The sequence below is a fragment of the Sturnus vulgaris genome, chromosome 9, assembly GCF_052056855.1.
Source record: "Sturnus vulgaris isolate bStuVul1 chromosome 9, bStuVul1.hap1, whole genome shotgun sequence".
NCBI lineage: Eukaryota > Metazoa > Chordata > Aves > Passeriformes > Sturnidae > Sturnus > Sturnus vulgaris.
Genome location: NC_142251.1, coordinates 21,522,121 through 21,536,322, shown reverse-complemented (window position 1 = coordinate 21,536,322; position 14,202 = coordinate 21,522,121). Strand labels below are relative to the sequence as shown.

The window sequence follows — 14,202 nt, the reverse complement described above, 5'->3', positions numbered from 1 at the left end:
AGTGCACATGCACAACTGAAGATCAGTTGTACAACTTAAACAAATTAGGGCAGCAGGCTAGCAAATTATCAGCTAATACATTACTATCTTGTGCTCTTACAATCTCACACTTGTAAAGTCTTCCACTCCCCTCCACTGCAACCTACTTCCACCTACTTTATTAGAGAGCAGGCTGATTCCTCAAACAGCATCTTTTAATTTATTGCTTCATTAATAATTTGTAGGAGTTTCCCTGACAGGTTGCACTGTTTAATACCAGTGTTACAAGACCTACTTTCCCATCAGCATGGGCAGGACAGGCCTCTACTCACCAAGCCAGCCCAGCCCTGCTGGGCAAGAAGAATTTGAGTGCTGAGGGATCTGCTCAGTACTGAGGATTTTTCCCTAAGAACAGGTGTGCTCTGAAATCCCAATCAAATGCTAATAACATCTATACTGTATCTTTGCCAAGCTTTTCCTTTCCCAGGTACAGCAGCAACTACTTAGTGGTGCAGAGATCAAGACAAGTCTGGCTTGAAAATACAGACTAAAGATGCAAATGGATGTTGTTGTGCACCAGCTCTCCCAGCTGATAAGCACACCTAAGGCAGCCACATCTCAGGGTAGGAAAGCTACTCACATCATTTCAGAACTCACTAAGAGCTGAGACAGTAGTGCCTGCTTCTAGAATAATGGGACTAAACACCTAGCAGTGGAAAGATGTCTGTCTACAGTACTGCAAAGAATCTATTTAAAGTAGCAAGAGAGTTAAAAAAATAAAAAGCATTAATGCTGCCTCTCCCTTAAATGAAGCAGAATACTTCAACAACAAAGGAAAAATTTCTTTGTTAAACAAATGGAAATTTTTCCAAAGCATATGTTCAAGAGATGGCTGCTCCACAGTGATCAGGCACAAGAGAAATAAGCTCTACAAGAGGTATGAATTGTGTTCATCAGCAGTCACTCACCTGTAGTACTCAGCAGCAGTTTCAAATTCCCCTAGAAATATGTAGGCATTTCCAAGGTTGCTGTATGCTCTTCTTTCTGCTGATCTATCTCCAAATTCTTTTGCAATTAGGAGACGCTTAAAAATGTGAAATAACTGCATTAGTTACTCCACTTCATACTTTGTAACATACATTTGCATGCAGAAATGCATGAAAAAATTGCATTCTTCAGGTCAACAATGCTTGATAAGAACAGCCAAACTTGAAGTTTGTGACATTAAGATTTAAAATCTGCATTAAAAAGCTTGCAATAAGATCCAACACAACACATGTACTAAAGGTCAGGAGCAATCTGATATTCTGCTAGAACAGAATTCATTACTAGCACATTGTCGTACCTGTTCATGGGCTAAAACTGCACTCCTGAAGTTGCCCAGAAGATAGTGTGTGTTTCCCAGATTTCCAAAGGCACGCCCTTGTGCTGCTCTGTCACCCAGCTCTGTCACTATTGACAGGTTTTCCCTGTTTTGGGGGAAAGGGAGAAGGAGAATAGTGACTTTTTAAAGGTTTGCATTTTTTTCTTCACAGTCATTTAAATAATAATTTTTAAAATTCTTACATAAAGGAAAAGGCAGAGGTATTCTATTTCAGCCTATTTTAATGGCCTTTAAATAACCATGAATCTGAGCAGGAAGTATCTCCTGTGAGATACCAAACTCCACTGCATTCTTACTGAAGCCAGTGTGCTCCCCTCTAGTTACACACAGGTGTAACAAGGTCCTGTTGTCTCAGCCTGGTTTGAAGAGTTCTGCTGGTGTCTAACTAAGAGTGTCAGGTACAGTGCAAGTGAGGCCACGATAAAAAGCAGTGCACTGTCCTGTTGAAAAGACCAAACTGACAGGTGCCTCAGTTCTGCAGAGAAGCATTCCACAGTTTAGCTCATGGCACTCAAGTCTCCCACATTCTAAGGAACTACGTGATCATATCCTCCCAGCCCCCAACGTTTAAAGCTACTACTTACTCATAATACTTTGCAGCTTTTTGTAAAGCATTTTTCACATCATCTGGAAGTTCCCCTGGATCATGAGTCCCAGCATTAGCTACATTTTTCCCTTTAGAGTGATACACATTTCCAAGATTATACAGTGCTCTTGCTTCTCCAACCTGAACCAGAAGTAAAAGAAGGCATTAAAATTTCATGCTTCGAAGTCTTCTGTCACAACAACTATTTGTACAATCCACAGATGGGAAAAGAAGCTCCTTAACTACTTACTCAGTACACACTCTGCCCATTCTGAACATGTTAGCACCTACCCAGTCATATCCCTCAATCCAACTGTTTTGCATACTACTTTTTGATGAGTAAGATACATTCCTGAGATCAATTACCATTAAAACGTAAATTAAAAACAAACAAAACTGCCACAAAATAGGGTAATATTTAACCTGGACCTATAATCTTCTGGGTACAAACAACTGCACTCCAATTAATAGATTCTTACTGCCTAGAAGAAATAATTGAATATTCACTATTTCCCTCTGAAAGGTGCACACTTCTTACCAGTACCACAGGGTTCAGGAATGTGTGTTAGCACTTAACATCCAGATTCCTGCACAATTCTTACCTTATCATTAAGTTCTCTGGAAATATCCAGATGTCTCTGACAGCAAACGATTGCTTCTTCAAAATTCCCAAGTACCTTTAAGGTGTTGCCCAGATTCCCACTAGCTTTAGCTTCTCCCAGTAGATCTCCAATTGTCCTAAAATTGCAGAAATTAAGTACCCAGAATAAAGTGTTTAATTTAAACCAAGCAGATGGTCAATGTATGGTAGAGAATTACATGAATTTATGAAAAGAGACCACAACCATGTAAATGTATATGTGTTCAGTTGATTTTATCTGAAACACACTCAAACATTGTTCAGTCTGTGGTTACAGGCATCTCACTCTGTCAGTGCTGTTTGGCCAACTGCTGGTATTCATGGTATTGATCATCTGCTTAACTTTTTTTTTTTAATTCACACTTTTTAGGAAGAGAATAGAGAGAAAATTCTTAAAGATTATTTAGAAAGTCCAGCATTAGAAAGAGAGATTTAACTGCATTTGTGTTTTACTTCACCATCTCCTTTTAAGTAAAAGTCTCATTTACTTAGCAATACACTTAACTGTAAGGTTTAAGGGCTACGGTCTCCTCTGTAGCTCAAGGTATTACTAAATTTCTTGATTTTAAATGAGACTAAGGCAAGAGACTGCCACTGAACCACTGAGAATGTCATACCTGGAGGATAACACAACAAAAAAAATGCCCCAAGGCCACTGCACAGCAGCAGGGTAAGGCAGGGGGAAGAATAGATTTATGCCTAAATTAAGTATATTATATGCCTGTGTCTTTTATTGGATCTATACAGATCAGCAGAAGTCAGATACATAAATAGTGTATGAAAGGGACAGAGGTTTAGATTTCACAGTATTACATTATGAGTTTTACTCAGATAAAGAGTTCTGTCTAGTAAACAAGAGAGCAGCTTAACAATACGAGAAATAGAAACACAAAAGGGTAAAGAACGGGTGGATTTAAAGCAGTCACTTAATCATTCAGAAACCTGGTGAGGCCTCAGTCAGTTCTAGGATTATGGTGCTAGACCAAGTATTAGCTGCCAGGTTAGAGGACACTCAAGTGACCTGCCAGGCCCCCCAGCCTTCTGCTACCACCACGTTCACTCATTAGCCAGTATTAATAGCAGGGTTTGGCAGGACAATGAACAGTCAGCTCTCGTATCTACCCGAACGGGACGCCATGGAGAGCGATTACCTTGCAAGAGTTAAATCATGGTGATGGTATTCCAAGGCCTTTTTATATTCCTGCAGGTAGAAATAGGCATTGCCCAGCTGGCTGTAAATAGCACTCAGAGTTCTCAAATCTTCAGTTCCAACCTGAACAGCTGCTTCAAAGAAAGACACTCCAGCACGGCAATCTCCCGCCTTGCACAGGCGCTCGCCTTCCAGAGCCAGCTCCAGGCAGGAAGCCTCCATCCTGCACGGTGACAGAAAAGGCCAACAGTCACTCCAGATGCCACTCTGTCCAGCACCTGAGCTCTGAACAGGGCATTATTTTATTCAGAGGGCCTCTGTATGTTTAGGAGAGGGAATGAGCACCACACTACAACCAATGAGTTTTGCTTTAAAGTATTACAGAAACTAAGGCTGAAATGGAAATTACAACCTTGACGAGGATGAGCAAAATAACATTTGAACAAACAGCTACAATATCTTATTTTTTCAGTCTCAGAGAGAAACCAAACACTGCTTTGTCCATAGGCAGCACCTGAAACATTCAAAAGCAGTTTTCACTGTCTAGATCATTTCAGAAAAGTACCTAGAAATCAAGCTATTACTGACAAATGGAAGTACTTCAGATTTTTAGGGTGATACCATAGTAACCTGCAAAATGATTCACAGGAAAAAATGAAATTAGAATATTCTGTGTATCAAAGACTGACTAATTTTCCCCAATTTGCCTCCCATGTAATTCAATACTCCTTGGCACTTCATTTCTTATACTAGCACTGCTATGAAAATCCTCAGTGTAAGAAAAAACATCTAGATTCAATTAATGATAAAACATATGTCAATTCAACTTACTTCACTGATACATCACTATTCCAGAACCCACTGGAGTATTTTTTATTATTACGAACAAGTAATTGTGTAATTATACAGGTACAAAATACTGCAGTCATGAATGAATTTGTACAATATTACATTTTGAACATGAATAAAAGAAGCTGAATGAAAACTACAGCTGCAAGAAGCATTCACATGCATTTTTGCCCCCATCAGTTCAGGAGTACAAAACGTAACATTTCAGCAAGTGTCAACAATTTTATCCAAGCATTTCCTGCTTTCCAGTTCTGACATGTGAGAGAGGCAGGGTAGAGGAAGATGAGAAAGACAACAGCTCCAGGTCTCGATCTTGAAGCAATATGGTTCGCCAGCTTTTTCAGGATATGTGCATTTTAAAAAGCTTGCAAAAATGTCAGGTGGTTTTTTTTTTAAGTTTTTTTTCGAAATGAAAACCCAGTAAGAGATACTGTGTGATTGTTGAAAAAGTATGTGCTAATATTGCCAAAAAGGTGGACAATCAAATGCTGGCTTTTGCATAAATTATTTTAGTGGAAACACCAGGTGACACCGGTTTTGACTTGACATAGTGAAGAAGTTTTAACATACCTGCAATATTTACATTTCTTTATTTTCTTAAACTGGAAAAAAAATGATTACACAAACCTCTACTCAAATCTGAACAGGAAGGAAGTATTTTTGAAAAAGCTAATGACTTCCAAAAGAACTAGAAGAATTGGGATCACAAGTACAATAGAAAACACAGAATACAACCATACCTGCTGGTCTTCGACATGCCACAGCTGAAGCACAGCGAGACGACCGACATGCTAAACTTCTGCAACCAAAAGCACTGCCTGCTTGGCAGCTGCTAAAAGTGCTGGCAGCAAAAGAGAACTCCAGCATGAAGTTCTTGCCAAGCCCAACTTCTCAGGTTGGATATCCATAATACATGCAGTATTTTTAGGTATGGAAACTCTTCTCAGAGAAGTTAAAGCATTCCTATTAGCTACAACACACCACCTGGCTCTGACATGGTGCATGTGTGGAATGTAAGACAGAAGAAGGCAGAAATGATTAAGTACAATTAAATACAAGGCAGAAATGATTACACCATCAGCAACTAAAGGTTTAAGACTTAAAACACTTCATTGGGTAATCTTAATCCTATCCAAAGAGGTTCTCTCCGGGCACCTCATGTTAACTGACATGGCCAATTAGAGTGACAGCTAGAAAATATGGTGCTTCTCAGTGCAGAGATTTGGACCATTACACAGCCACACTCTGGATTTTTAGCTTGAATGGCTAAAAAAGAGCCAACTTTCAGCAAAATGTGTGTGTGACGTAACAGTGGAAATACTACACTGGACTCTGCTTCTGTAGTAAGTGAATTTATTCCATTAAAAAAAATAATAAACGGTGATGCATCAGCCACATAATCAGAGAAGAAAAGGCAGTTAAAAAAGGTACAAGGGCAATATCAGAGAATGCTGCAGTATGGTAGCTCCCCTGAGAGACTGCATTCATCTAATTTCACACTACACCAAAAAATGCCAAATGCCAAGGCAGCATTATCATTTCATCAGGGAATCTGAAATATAATCATTTGACTTTGCAACCCTACATTTAATATAACTTATAAAAATGAAAGATGTGGGATCTTTCATACAGAACACAACTGAGAAGCAAACAGCTTAGACCGATGAAAATGAACTGTTATTACAGAATGTTTAAATTCAACCAGAACTACAGGAAGCAAATGAAAATGGGAATTAATAAGTGTTTGAGTAAAAAAAGAATGCAAAAATTACATAACTCTAGAGAAGTTGTGTTAACAGGTTGCTAGAATCTGTAGAGCAAATTAAAGCTTCCATCTGGATCCATTCTTTCTGACCTACCATTTCAAAATCTAAATAAGCTATACCAATATAGAACAGAGGAAATTAAATATTTATTTCCACAGTTGCCTGCACTCAATTATTAATATTTTATTCAGGTTATGTAAGAGCTATGAAATCACTCAAGTTATTTTAAAAGTTTCCTAGGCTTTTCCATCAAGTATCAAAACGGGATTCAGAAGAGGTTTGGTTTTGGTTTGTATTTGTTTTTTCCTCCCCTCTGCTACTTAAAGGACTCTTATGCAAATTTACACTTTTTTTTTTGTTTTGGTGGGGTTTTTTTAGGATTTACGTAGGTGTTCTCCACCTGTCACTACTAATGGTTAAATAGCACTTTGGCAGACTAGACAGGGCCAGGTTATCAATATTTTAGGAAGTCATTAAATAGTTACAAGGAGAATATGACATTACTTTCTCTGTTCCCTGGGCTGAATTGAATTATTTACTCAACACCCAGTGGCCAAACAAGAGATGCATTGAATCTGCAGAGAGGAGAAGAGAACAAGCCCCATTCATCTGTGCACTTCTAATGCAATTCTGTTCTGCTGCTCTCAGATATTCCTTGGAAATGCTCACACAGGGTTTCATTTTGTTCTGCTGTCTATAGCTGCCTGGACCTGTTCTCTGAAAGGCTGGCTGGCATCTCCTGAATAATTTCTCATTTGTAAAACTATCTCATCCTTCTCTGGCCCTCGAAGCTTTTTCTCCTGCCTGGCTCCCCAGGTTTTTTTATTCTTTTCCCCCCACCCTTTTTCTTCTCTGACCTTTTTCATATTCTATTTTAAACCTTTAATATTCTAAGAATATAAACCCTAAGCATATTGCCTCCTTGTTTGTCTCCCTCCCTTCAGCTGTTCTCATCTTACAATAAGGACAAGGAAAGTGGCAAGAATTAAGACAGTGGAAGAAGGCAGTAAGACTCAGTGATTGTTACAATCTCCAAACACAGCTTAGTTTTACTCAGTTCCATTCTCACTAAGAGGGTTTTTTGCTTTTGAGGGGGAACACGGCTGTCATCAATTTGCCATGAAACACGTTGGTACAAATAACACACCTAGAGACAAAACAAGCCCCATGATATCTCTTCAGTTGAGATGCACAGCATCACCAATGCCACAGCATCCTGGAATAAAGCTGACATGCATTCCTGACTCCTGCCCTTACTCCATGGGAGCAGAAACCTCCACAGTGACCACTGCAAACAGCTCCACCACAGCTCCCCTGCAGCATTGCTTCAGACTAATGATAGTGAGGTTAGACACAAACAAACACACAAAGAAACCACACTCCTGAATTCTGTGTTCTTTTTCAAGATAAAAGCAGTTACAACTTTTTGGTATATGAATTTAGCAGGCCAAAAGAAGCAAGTTCTACAAATATTCATCCTACAGATCATTTATTCAGACAAATGAAGTAACATTAGCATTTTTTTCAGTCACTAAACAACAAAAAAATTAAAAATAATCTCCTTCCACCAGCATAAGCATTTTTATAACTGTTAAAGTGATACTGACCAACTACTGTGGGGAGAAGGAAACACTTGCACAGTCAGAAACAGACCCATAGTAAAGCCTTTCCTTAGAGTGGGCCCCAACTTCTTTAAAATCAGTTCTAATGGAACACCAGAAGGAAGGGAACAGCAGTCACAGCCAAACAAGCCTGGGATAATACCTGCAAGTAAATTTTTTTTTAACTGGTAACTCCCTCCCCATTAACTTATGATCTTTTATTTTCTGCACTAAATTTTAAACTCCAACAAAATAAAATATTTCCAAATTATAGCTATCAAAATCATTATAAAATTCCATGTCAATATATTGAATTAATCTGCAGTTTCTCAAAATCTTAGGAAAGTTTAATATGTTTGTAAATTAAAAGTATTTTTTCATCATGTTTTTAAACAGGAATCAGATTATAGTTCTTGCAGAAAATTTTAATAAGGTCATAAATATTGTTATTGTTGCTATTTTTAATTGGTCTCATTCAAACCTGTACTGAAATACAGCACAAAGCAGTAAGACATTGTGCCCTGACTGCTTGCCAAATTTTTTAAAGTTTTTTTCTAGCTTGGCAGTTTAAACCAGTCACGTAGCCATGACATGTTTTTCATCCATTTACTTCTATAATAGTACCCTGAACAGCTCCTGCTTTTATTGAAGAGTGAGCAAGGATGTGCTGCAATTGTCTGGGGAGGACTGAGATCATCAGCACCAGCGTGGGGAAACGTGGTAGAGGAATGCTGGGAAGTGGGTCCTTTCAGGAGACACTCAGCACAGAGTTATCATGTTTACATACTTAGGGTCAAAGCCACAGGATGGCGATTTTAGCAAAATAAAGAGAGAAAACAGTAAATTACAGCTTATTTGCTAATTTTTCTCCTTACTGACCATGAAAAAGCTTCTCCAGCTGGCTGCACTGCTAACCTGGACACTGGAATTGTATGAAATGAAATTAAGGATTTCTATGAAATGGAAGAGAAGACCACTCCAACAGCAATCTAACATTGTCAGAAGGTTAAAAGGATTAATTTTAACTCATAGCATGTTCTGTCTTACACATAAGGTACTGCCTTATTGCTGTTAGCTAGTGAGGAAAAGGTCTCCAAAGAAAGGATGACCAGCGTAGGGTGGGGGTGAGCAAACAAGAACCATATTTTTTAGTTCTTTTTAAACAATCATTTCAGTCTTCCAGTGTCCCTTCCTACTGAATGAACTGCAAGATTTTACCCTTCCAAACACCAAGCAGTACACAATGCTCCTGTAGTTCAGCTCCATCAGAGCGAGTCTGAAATGCTAACACGTTGTCCCACGTCTGTAAAGGGGATTCAGAAGAAAAATGATAAAAACTCCCAGAAAGGAAATCCCATATCATCTTCACTTGCAAGAACAGTACTTTTGAGTGCAAGGCACCAAGGCAGTTTCCATCTATGAAACCTCTTTATTTTAAGCAAGGAAAATACGTCATTGTTCATCAAAAGAATAATGGGCCAAGTAACAGAGAACTTCAGCAGACAAAACTCAGAAATTTGCACAGGCAGCCCAACAGCTAAATGAGGGATCAGCTATTAGCCTGCAGGCACACCATACTTCATATCATTCTACCCCAAATACAAAGAAATACAGACAATAATGTACTAGTCTGCTACCATCGAAGTACCAGTACTATACAATCATGTAATCATACTAATATTATCTGCTACATAGCAAAAGTGAATTTTCATCATTCAAAAATCAAGAAAAAAATGGGTTTAATTTTAAATTTCATTAACACTACTAGCAGAGATATCAAGCTACTTGTTGCAACTTGTTTAGCTTTCTATTATTAACAGCACTTACTCATTTACAGCAACATTCCCAGAGTCTTACCTGTATCGAACGTGAAAGGAACGATCTTCACGCATGCTTAGCAAAACATTATTTTCCGCCATTGAGTTACATTATCAGTAGAGAAAGAAATACTCTTCTGTAGTAGGGTGAGTGCTTTATTATGGAGAATTGTCAGAGCACCATTCCAGTTAGTATATTAAGAAGCTGGAGTAAAGATATCCCAAGCTCCTGTAGAAAAACTCTTCTTTATTACTGAGGTAAGAAGGTCACAGCCAGACACATCTCACACCTTCAGAAATGTTCATGTTCTTTCTTTCATCTGTGGCCCTTTAAGCTCCATTCAGCCTCGGTTCTGCAAAGGGAACACAAGATGCTTGGCTTGAAGTCTCACAGTTAATAACTCATCAGCATTTGCAGCTGATGTAAAAGCATAACACTGCTCCTACCAAGCAGGAAACGTCATTCAAGAGCTTAAAGGCAGAGCCAAAGCTTTCTACACAGACATGGTAATTCCTGCAGGCAAGTGAGAAAGCCAAAGAGGTTTAACAAAAACCAACACTCTCTCCACTTGGAGATTTAGAAGAATTTACCCTTGTTAGTGTTTTATGGCCTCATGAAGTTCCAGATAAAAACCTTACAGGATGAAAACTACAGAATGAAAGGCACAATTTAGAACAGGTCACAAAGTGCTTTACATATAAACACTGCTGCTGAAACCCTGATCATCAGCTGAAGGCCCACAGCAGTCAGAACTGGTGGGCACAATTCCATCTGGAAATCATCCATTCTGGAGACTGTCCCACCTGGAATACTGTAAGCAAAGCAGCCAGCAAAGGTTTAAACTCTACATTTGCTTTTCTCCTCCCTGCTCCTAAAAGAAAAGGGGGGAGTATGGGAGTTTGGAAAGCAATGAGTGTTAACACTGGCTTCCTATTCAAAAATTCTGCAGCACTGCAACTGTAAGCTCCAGACTCTGCTTCAAAGGGACTGCAGAAGCCAACATGTAAATACTGGACGTGTTTAGGCTGGCTAGGAAAACTTAACAGAAAAGAAACCCTGTAATCAAAATTTTACCTACTTTTAAACATATTTTTAGTAGAGACAGTGACACGTTTATGCCTCAGTACTAATATCACCTTCCTCTGCAAGTAAACAGAGTTGTGTAATTCACAAATGCATATTTCATCAAGAGACTGCAGAGGTGTCAAAAAGACAGGAAGAGAGCTCAGATTCAGAGCTGTCATCAGAAGAATATGCAAACCTGTATATTTAATTGTCAATACAGCCCATGCCTTTTCCTCTCATTAGTTTTATCAAGCCCCAGCTGTGAAGATTCATGCTTCCCATCCTACTCTACCTTGCCAGCAGCCCTCAAACAGACTATCCACATTCTTCCAATTACACAAATATTTTGCCCTTCCATGCTCATCACTAGAATTATTTGGCATCAACAAGTGGGTGTGGGTGTGTTTTTACAATTAGGAAGCGTGACACGCACAGGTTACAATAGCCCTGCAGCCCACACGCGGGGCAGGCAGTGTTCCAGGCACTCACTGCCGAAGTGTGTCCAGCCTCTGCTCAGGGAACTCATACAGGCACACGACCCTAAGCCACCCAGTCTACAGCAACCCTCCAGCACTCCTGCTGCTCAGCAAACACAAGGGATTTGGAAGTTCTCTTCCACAGAGGGACACACCACAAAGTAAAAAATGCGTGCTCTGGCAACCTCCACAGATCACAAAATGATGACTGTGGTAATTTGTTTGTGTATTTATAGCGTAATGGTAATTAACTGAATAATTTTAAAAGCTTTCTTTAAAAATAAAAAGCCAACTTTAAATTTTAAAACACAGTTATACTTAAAAGTACATCAGAACCTCTGTATTTATTTAAATATTACTTTTAGCAGTATATTTTACATCAGGTGTTTACAGCTTTGCTATATTTGAGCTCCACATCTGTCCTCATCGTCTGACTGCTGCCACCATCTCCCAAGAGCTGGAACCACTGCTCCTGCTTTTTTCCCTCCTTACTGGCCATACAGCACATTCCTCATCCTGGGAGGGTGATACAGACACACCCACGTTGGCCAACACATCATCATCACAGATCCAACCAAAATTGCTGGGTCTGCTCTTCAGAGCTGGCTTCCTCACGCCTAAGTCATTAGGATGTCAATTACGCCTTCAGCCATGCCAGCGTGTAATCAGTAACCAAACCTAAATCACATTAATTAGAGTGGGGAATGCAAAATGCAGGCGGTGGGAGTCAAACACTTGCACAGACAGCGTCTCTCAGGTGTAAAATGGCCTTGGGAGGACTGGAGTACAACAAACTCAGCCTCGCTCTTCCAACTGCTGCACCACAACTACTGAGAGCATCTCTGTGTAACCAAGCCTTGCCCGAGCTGCTGGTCAGCATGGAACTGGCTCAGGGGACACAGGGCCCCAGCAGAAAAGCCTAGGGAATTAAGAGACCTCAGGAGAAGTTCGACCCTGTCAGCATAACCAACAGTGAAATACGCCTTCTCCTAAACTTGCATTTTTAATTAAAATTTTATGTAGCTTGAAAAAAATCACTTGAGGCTTACTAGGGGAAAAAAAATCTGTATTAGTGCAATCGAGCTGTTTTAAATTTATTCTCTCCACACCTCAGAGCAATACAAAATCTCTATCCTTGTAAAAGTGCTGCCTTTCAGGAAAGTATAAATAAAACCTGAAGTTGTATACACAACCTTAAAATGCACTATTCTACTAAATACAGGAAGTCCTAGGGGTTTCTGTTATTTTGAAGTAGCAGCAAAAAGCCCATAGAGAAAAGACTAGGTGTCCTTCAGAAGTGGAAAATTAAGTTGGTGTGACTAATTGTACAGTTGTTTGATACCAAAACAGAAACGACCATGAGCCTCACCACCCCCAAATCAAATGAAGCAAGGCAGAGGTTGGGCAATCAAATGTGGCAGCCACTTCACAGCCCACAATAGACAGAGCATGTACCGGGTCAATTCTTTATTATAAAGAAAATGGTGAGCCATAGTTTGGGATTACCCACCCTGGCTATAAACAATTAAAGGATTTTCAATTAAACCATCAATGAAAAGGTAAATTTGCCTCAATTCAATGCTCTGTCTAAAAAATGTACTTACTGTTGTCAGAAAGTCACTTTTCATTATTTTTTTCTATTAAATCACAGATTTCTATAGAAGCTATATGAATATAGATGAGGTTTGCATGATAAAAGTACATCTCAATCTTCCATTAACATCCCTGCACTGAAACAGTGACACAAATGCTAAGACTGGAATAAGGTTCACTTCTCTCTCAAGAAAAATTACAGAAGAAACCAAGGTCCTCCCATCTTTAATTCTAATCAGTATGTTTCAGGTTTCTGACAGTGATAAAACAATAGTTGCTATTTCTTTCCCCAAGACCTGTATGCAAGCTAGCAAGTTCTAGTTATCACAGCCTCCAGACTGTGCTGTTAAAAGGTGTTTCACCTTTTAAGGCATTTTCCATTTCAGCAATGATTTGATTACATACTATAAATTTCATCTCCATGGTAGACAATGAGTTTAATTAGTCTGCAATTCTTGGTTGCACTGAGTGGCTATAACAGATCATTTCATTGAAACTTTTGATAGAAAACTGAACTTCTGCACTGGTGAAAATTCATCAGCAAGCAACAGAAAGCCAATGCTGTGATTTATTTGCAATACACAGAACTGATAATCACAATACAGTTGGAGAATTGGGTTTTCTTCTCCTCCATCACCTCCAAACGGTACATTTTAAGCAGCTTCATCTGCTCCTTTCCTCAGCCCACACCTTCTTTTTTGGGGTGTGTCAGATGATCAGAAGCATTGCTTTGCCGATGCAGTCACGTGGCTGGACAGCTGACAGACCCTGACCGGTCACTTGGGGGCTGGTGCAGTATCAAACACTTCTGTTCCTTCTGCCTTTCCCTAAAGGAGATGATCCAGTCATGCCTTCCCTCCCATCTGCTGCTCCTCACAAATCTGTGGGAAAGGAGCATCTGCCAAATGAAGTCATCACCGACAGAAATTCAAAAGCTGCTAGAGGAAAGCACAGATAAAGGCAGATCTACTGCACAAATTGCATTTCCTGAGAAAAACTAGTGACAGAGACTTCTTGTTTCAGGATTAAGACAAATTTCCCAATGGTGAACTAAATTTGATTTTCCCGTCAGAAAGATGCTACAGAATGGGTAGGAGGGAAAAAAAAAAAAAAAAAAAAAAAAAGAGAAAATGAAAAGAAGCTTGAACTGGATCATCTAAAGACCAAACAGAGCTTTGCAAAGCCTGTGAATGAAGAACCAGACTAGACAATAATAAAAATATACCAACAGTCCAATTACTGAAATACAGAGATCAGCTTGGCTTCAGACCATCAAAATATAAAAGAGCATATAA

At 39.3% G+C, this 14,202-nt stretch overlaps 1 protein-coding gene across 3 annotated transcripts in view; it reads right to left on the bottom strand.

Moving 5' to 3' along the window:
* GPSM2 (G protein signaling modulator 2) overlaps positions 1–14,202 on the bottom strand; it is a 28,072-nt gene that overhangs the window by 7,418 nt on the left and 6,452 nt on the right. For all 3 annotated transcript variants that reach the window (XM_014885461.2, XM_014885470.2, XM_088170104.1), the window contains exons 2-7: positions 9,813–10,125; positions 3,741–3,962; positions 2,552–2,687; positions 1,948–2,090; positions 1,325–1,448; positions 948–1,063 (exon numbers count right to left, since the gene is read on the bottom strand). In XM_014885461.2, coding sequence (XP_014740947.2) covers positions 948–1,063; positions 1,325–1,448; positions 1,948–2,090; positions 2,552–2,687; positions 3,741–3,962; positions 9,813–9,874 — 803 coding nt within the window. In that variant the 5' untranslated portion in view covers positions 9,875–10,125. The remainder of the gene's footprint in view (positions 1–947; positions 1,064–1,324; positions 1,449–1,947; positions 2,091–2,551; positions 2,688–3,740; positions 3,963–9,812; positions 10,126–14,202) is intronic.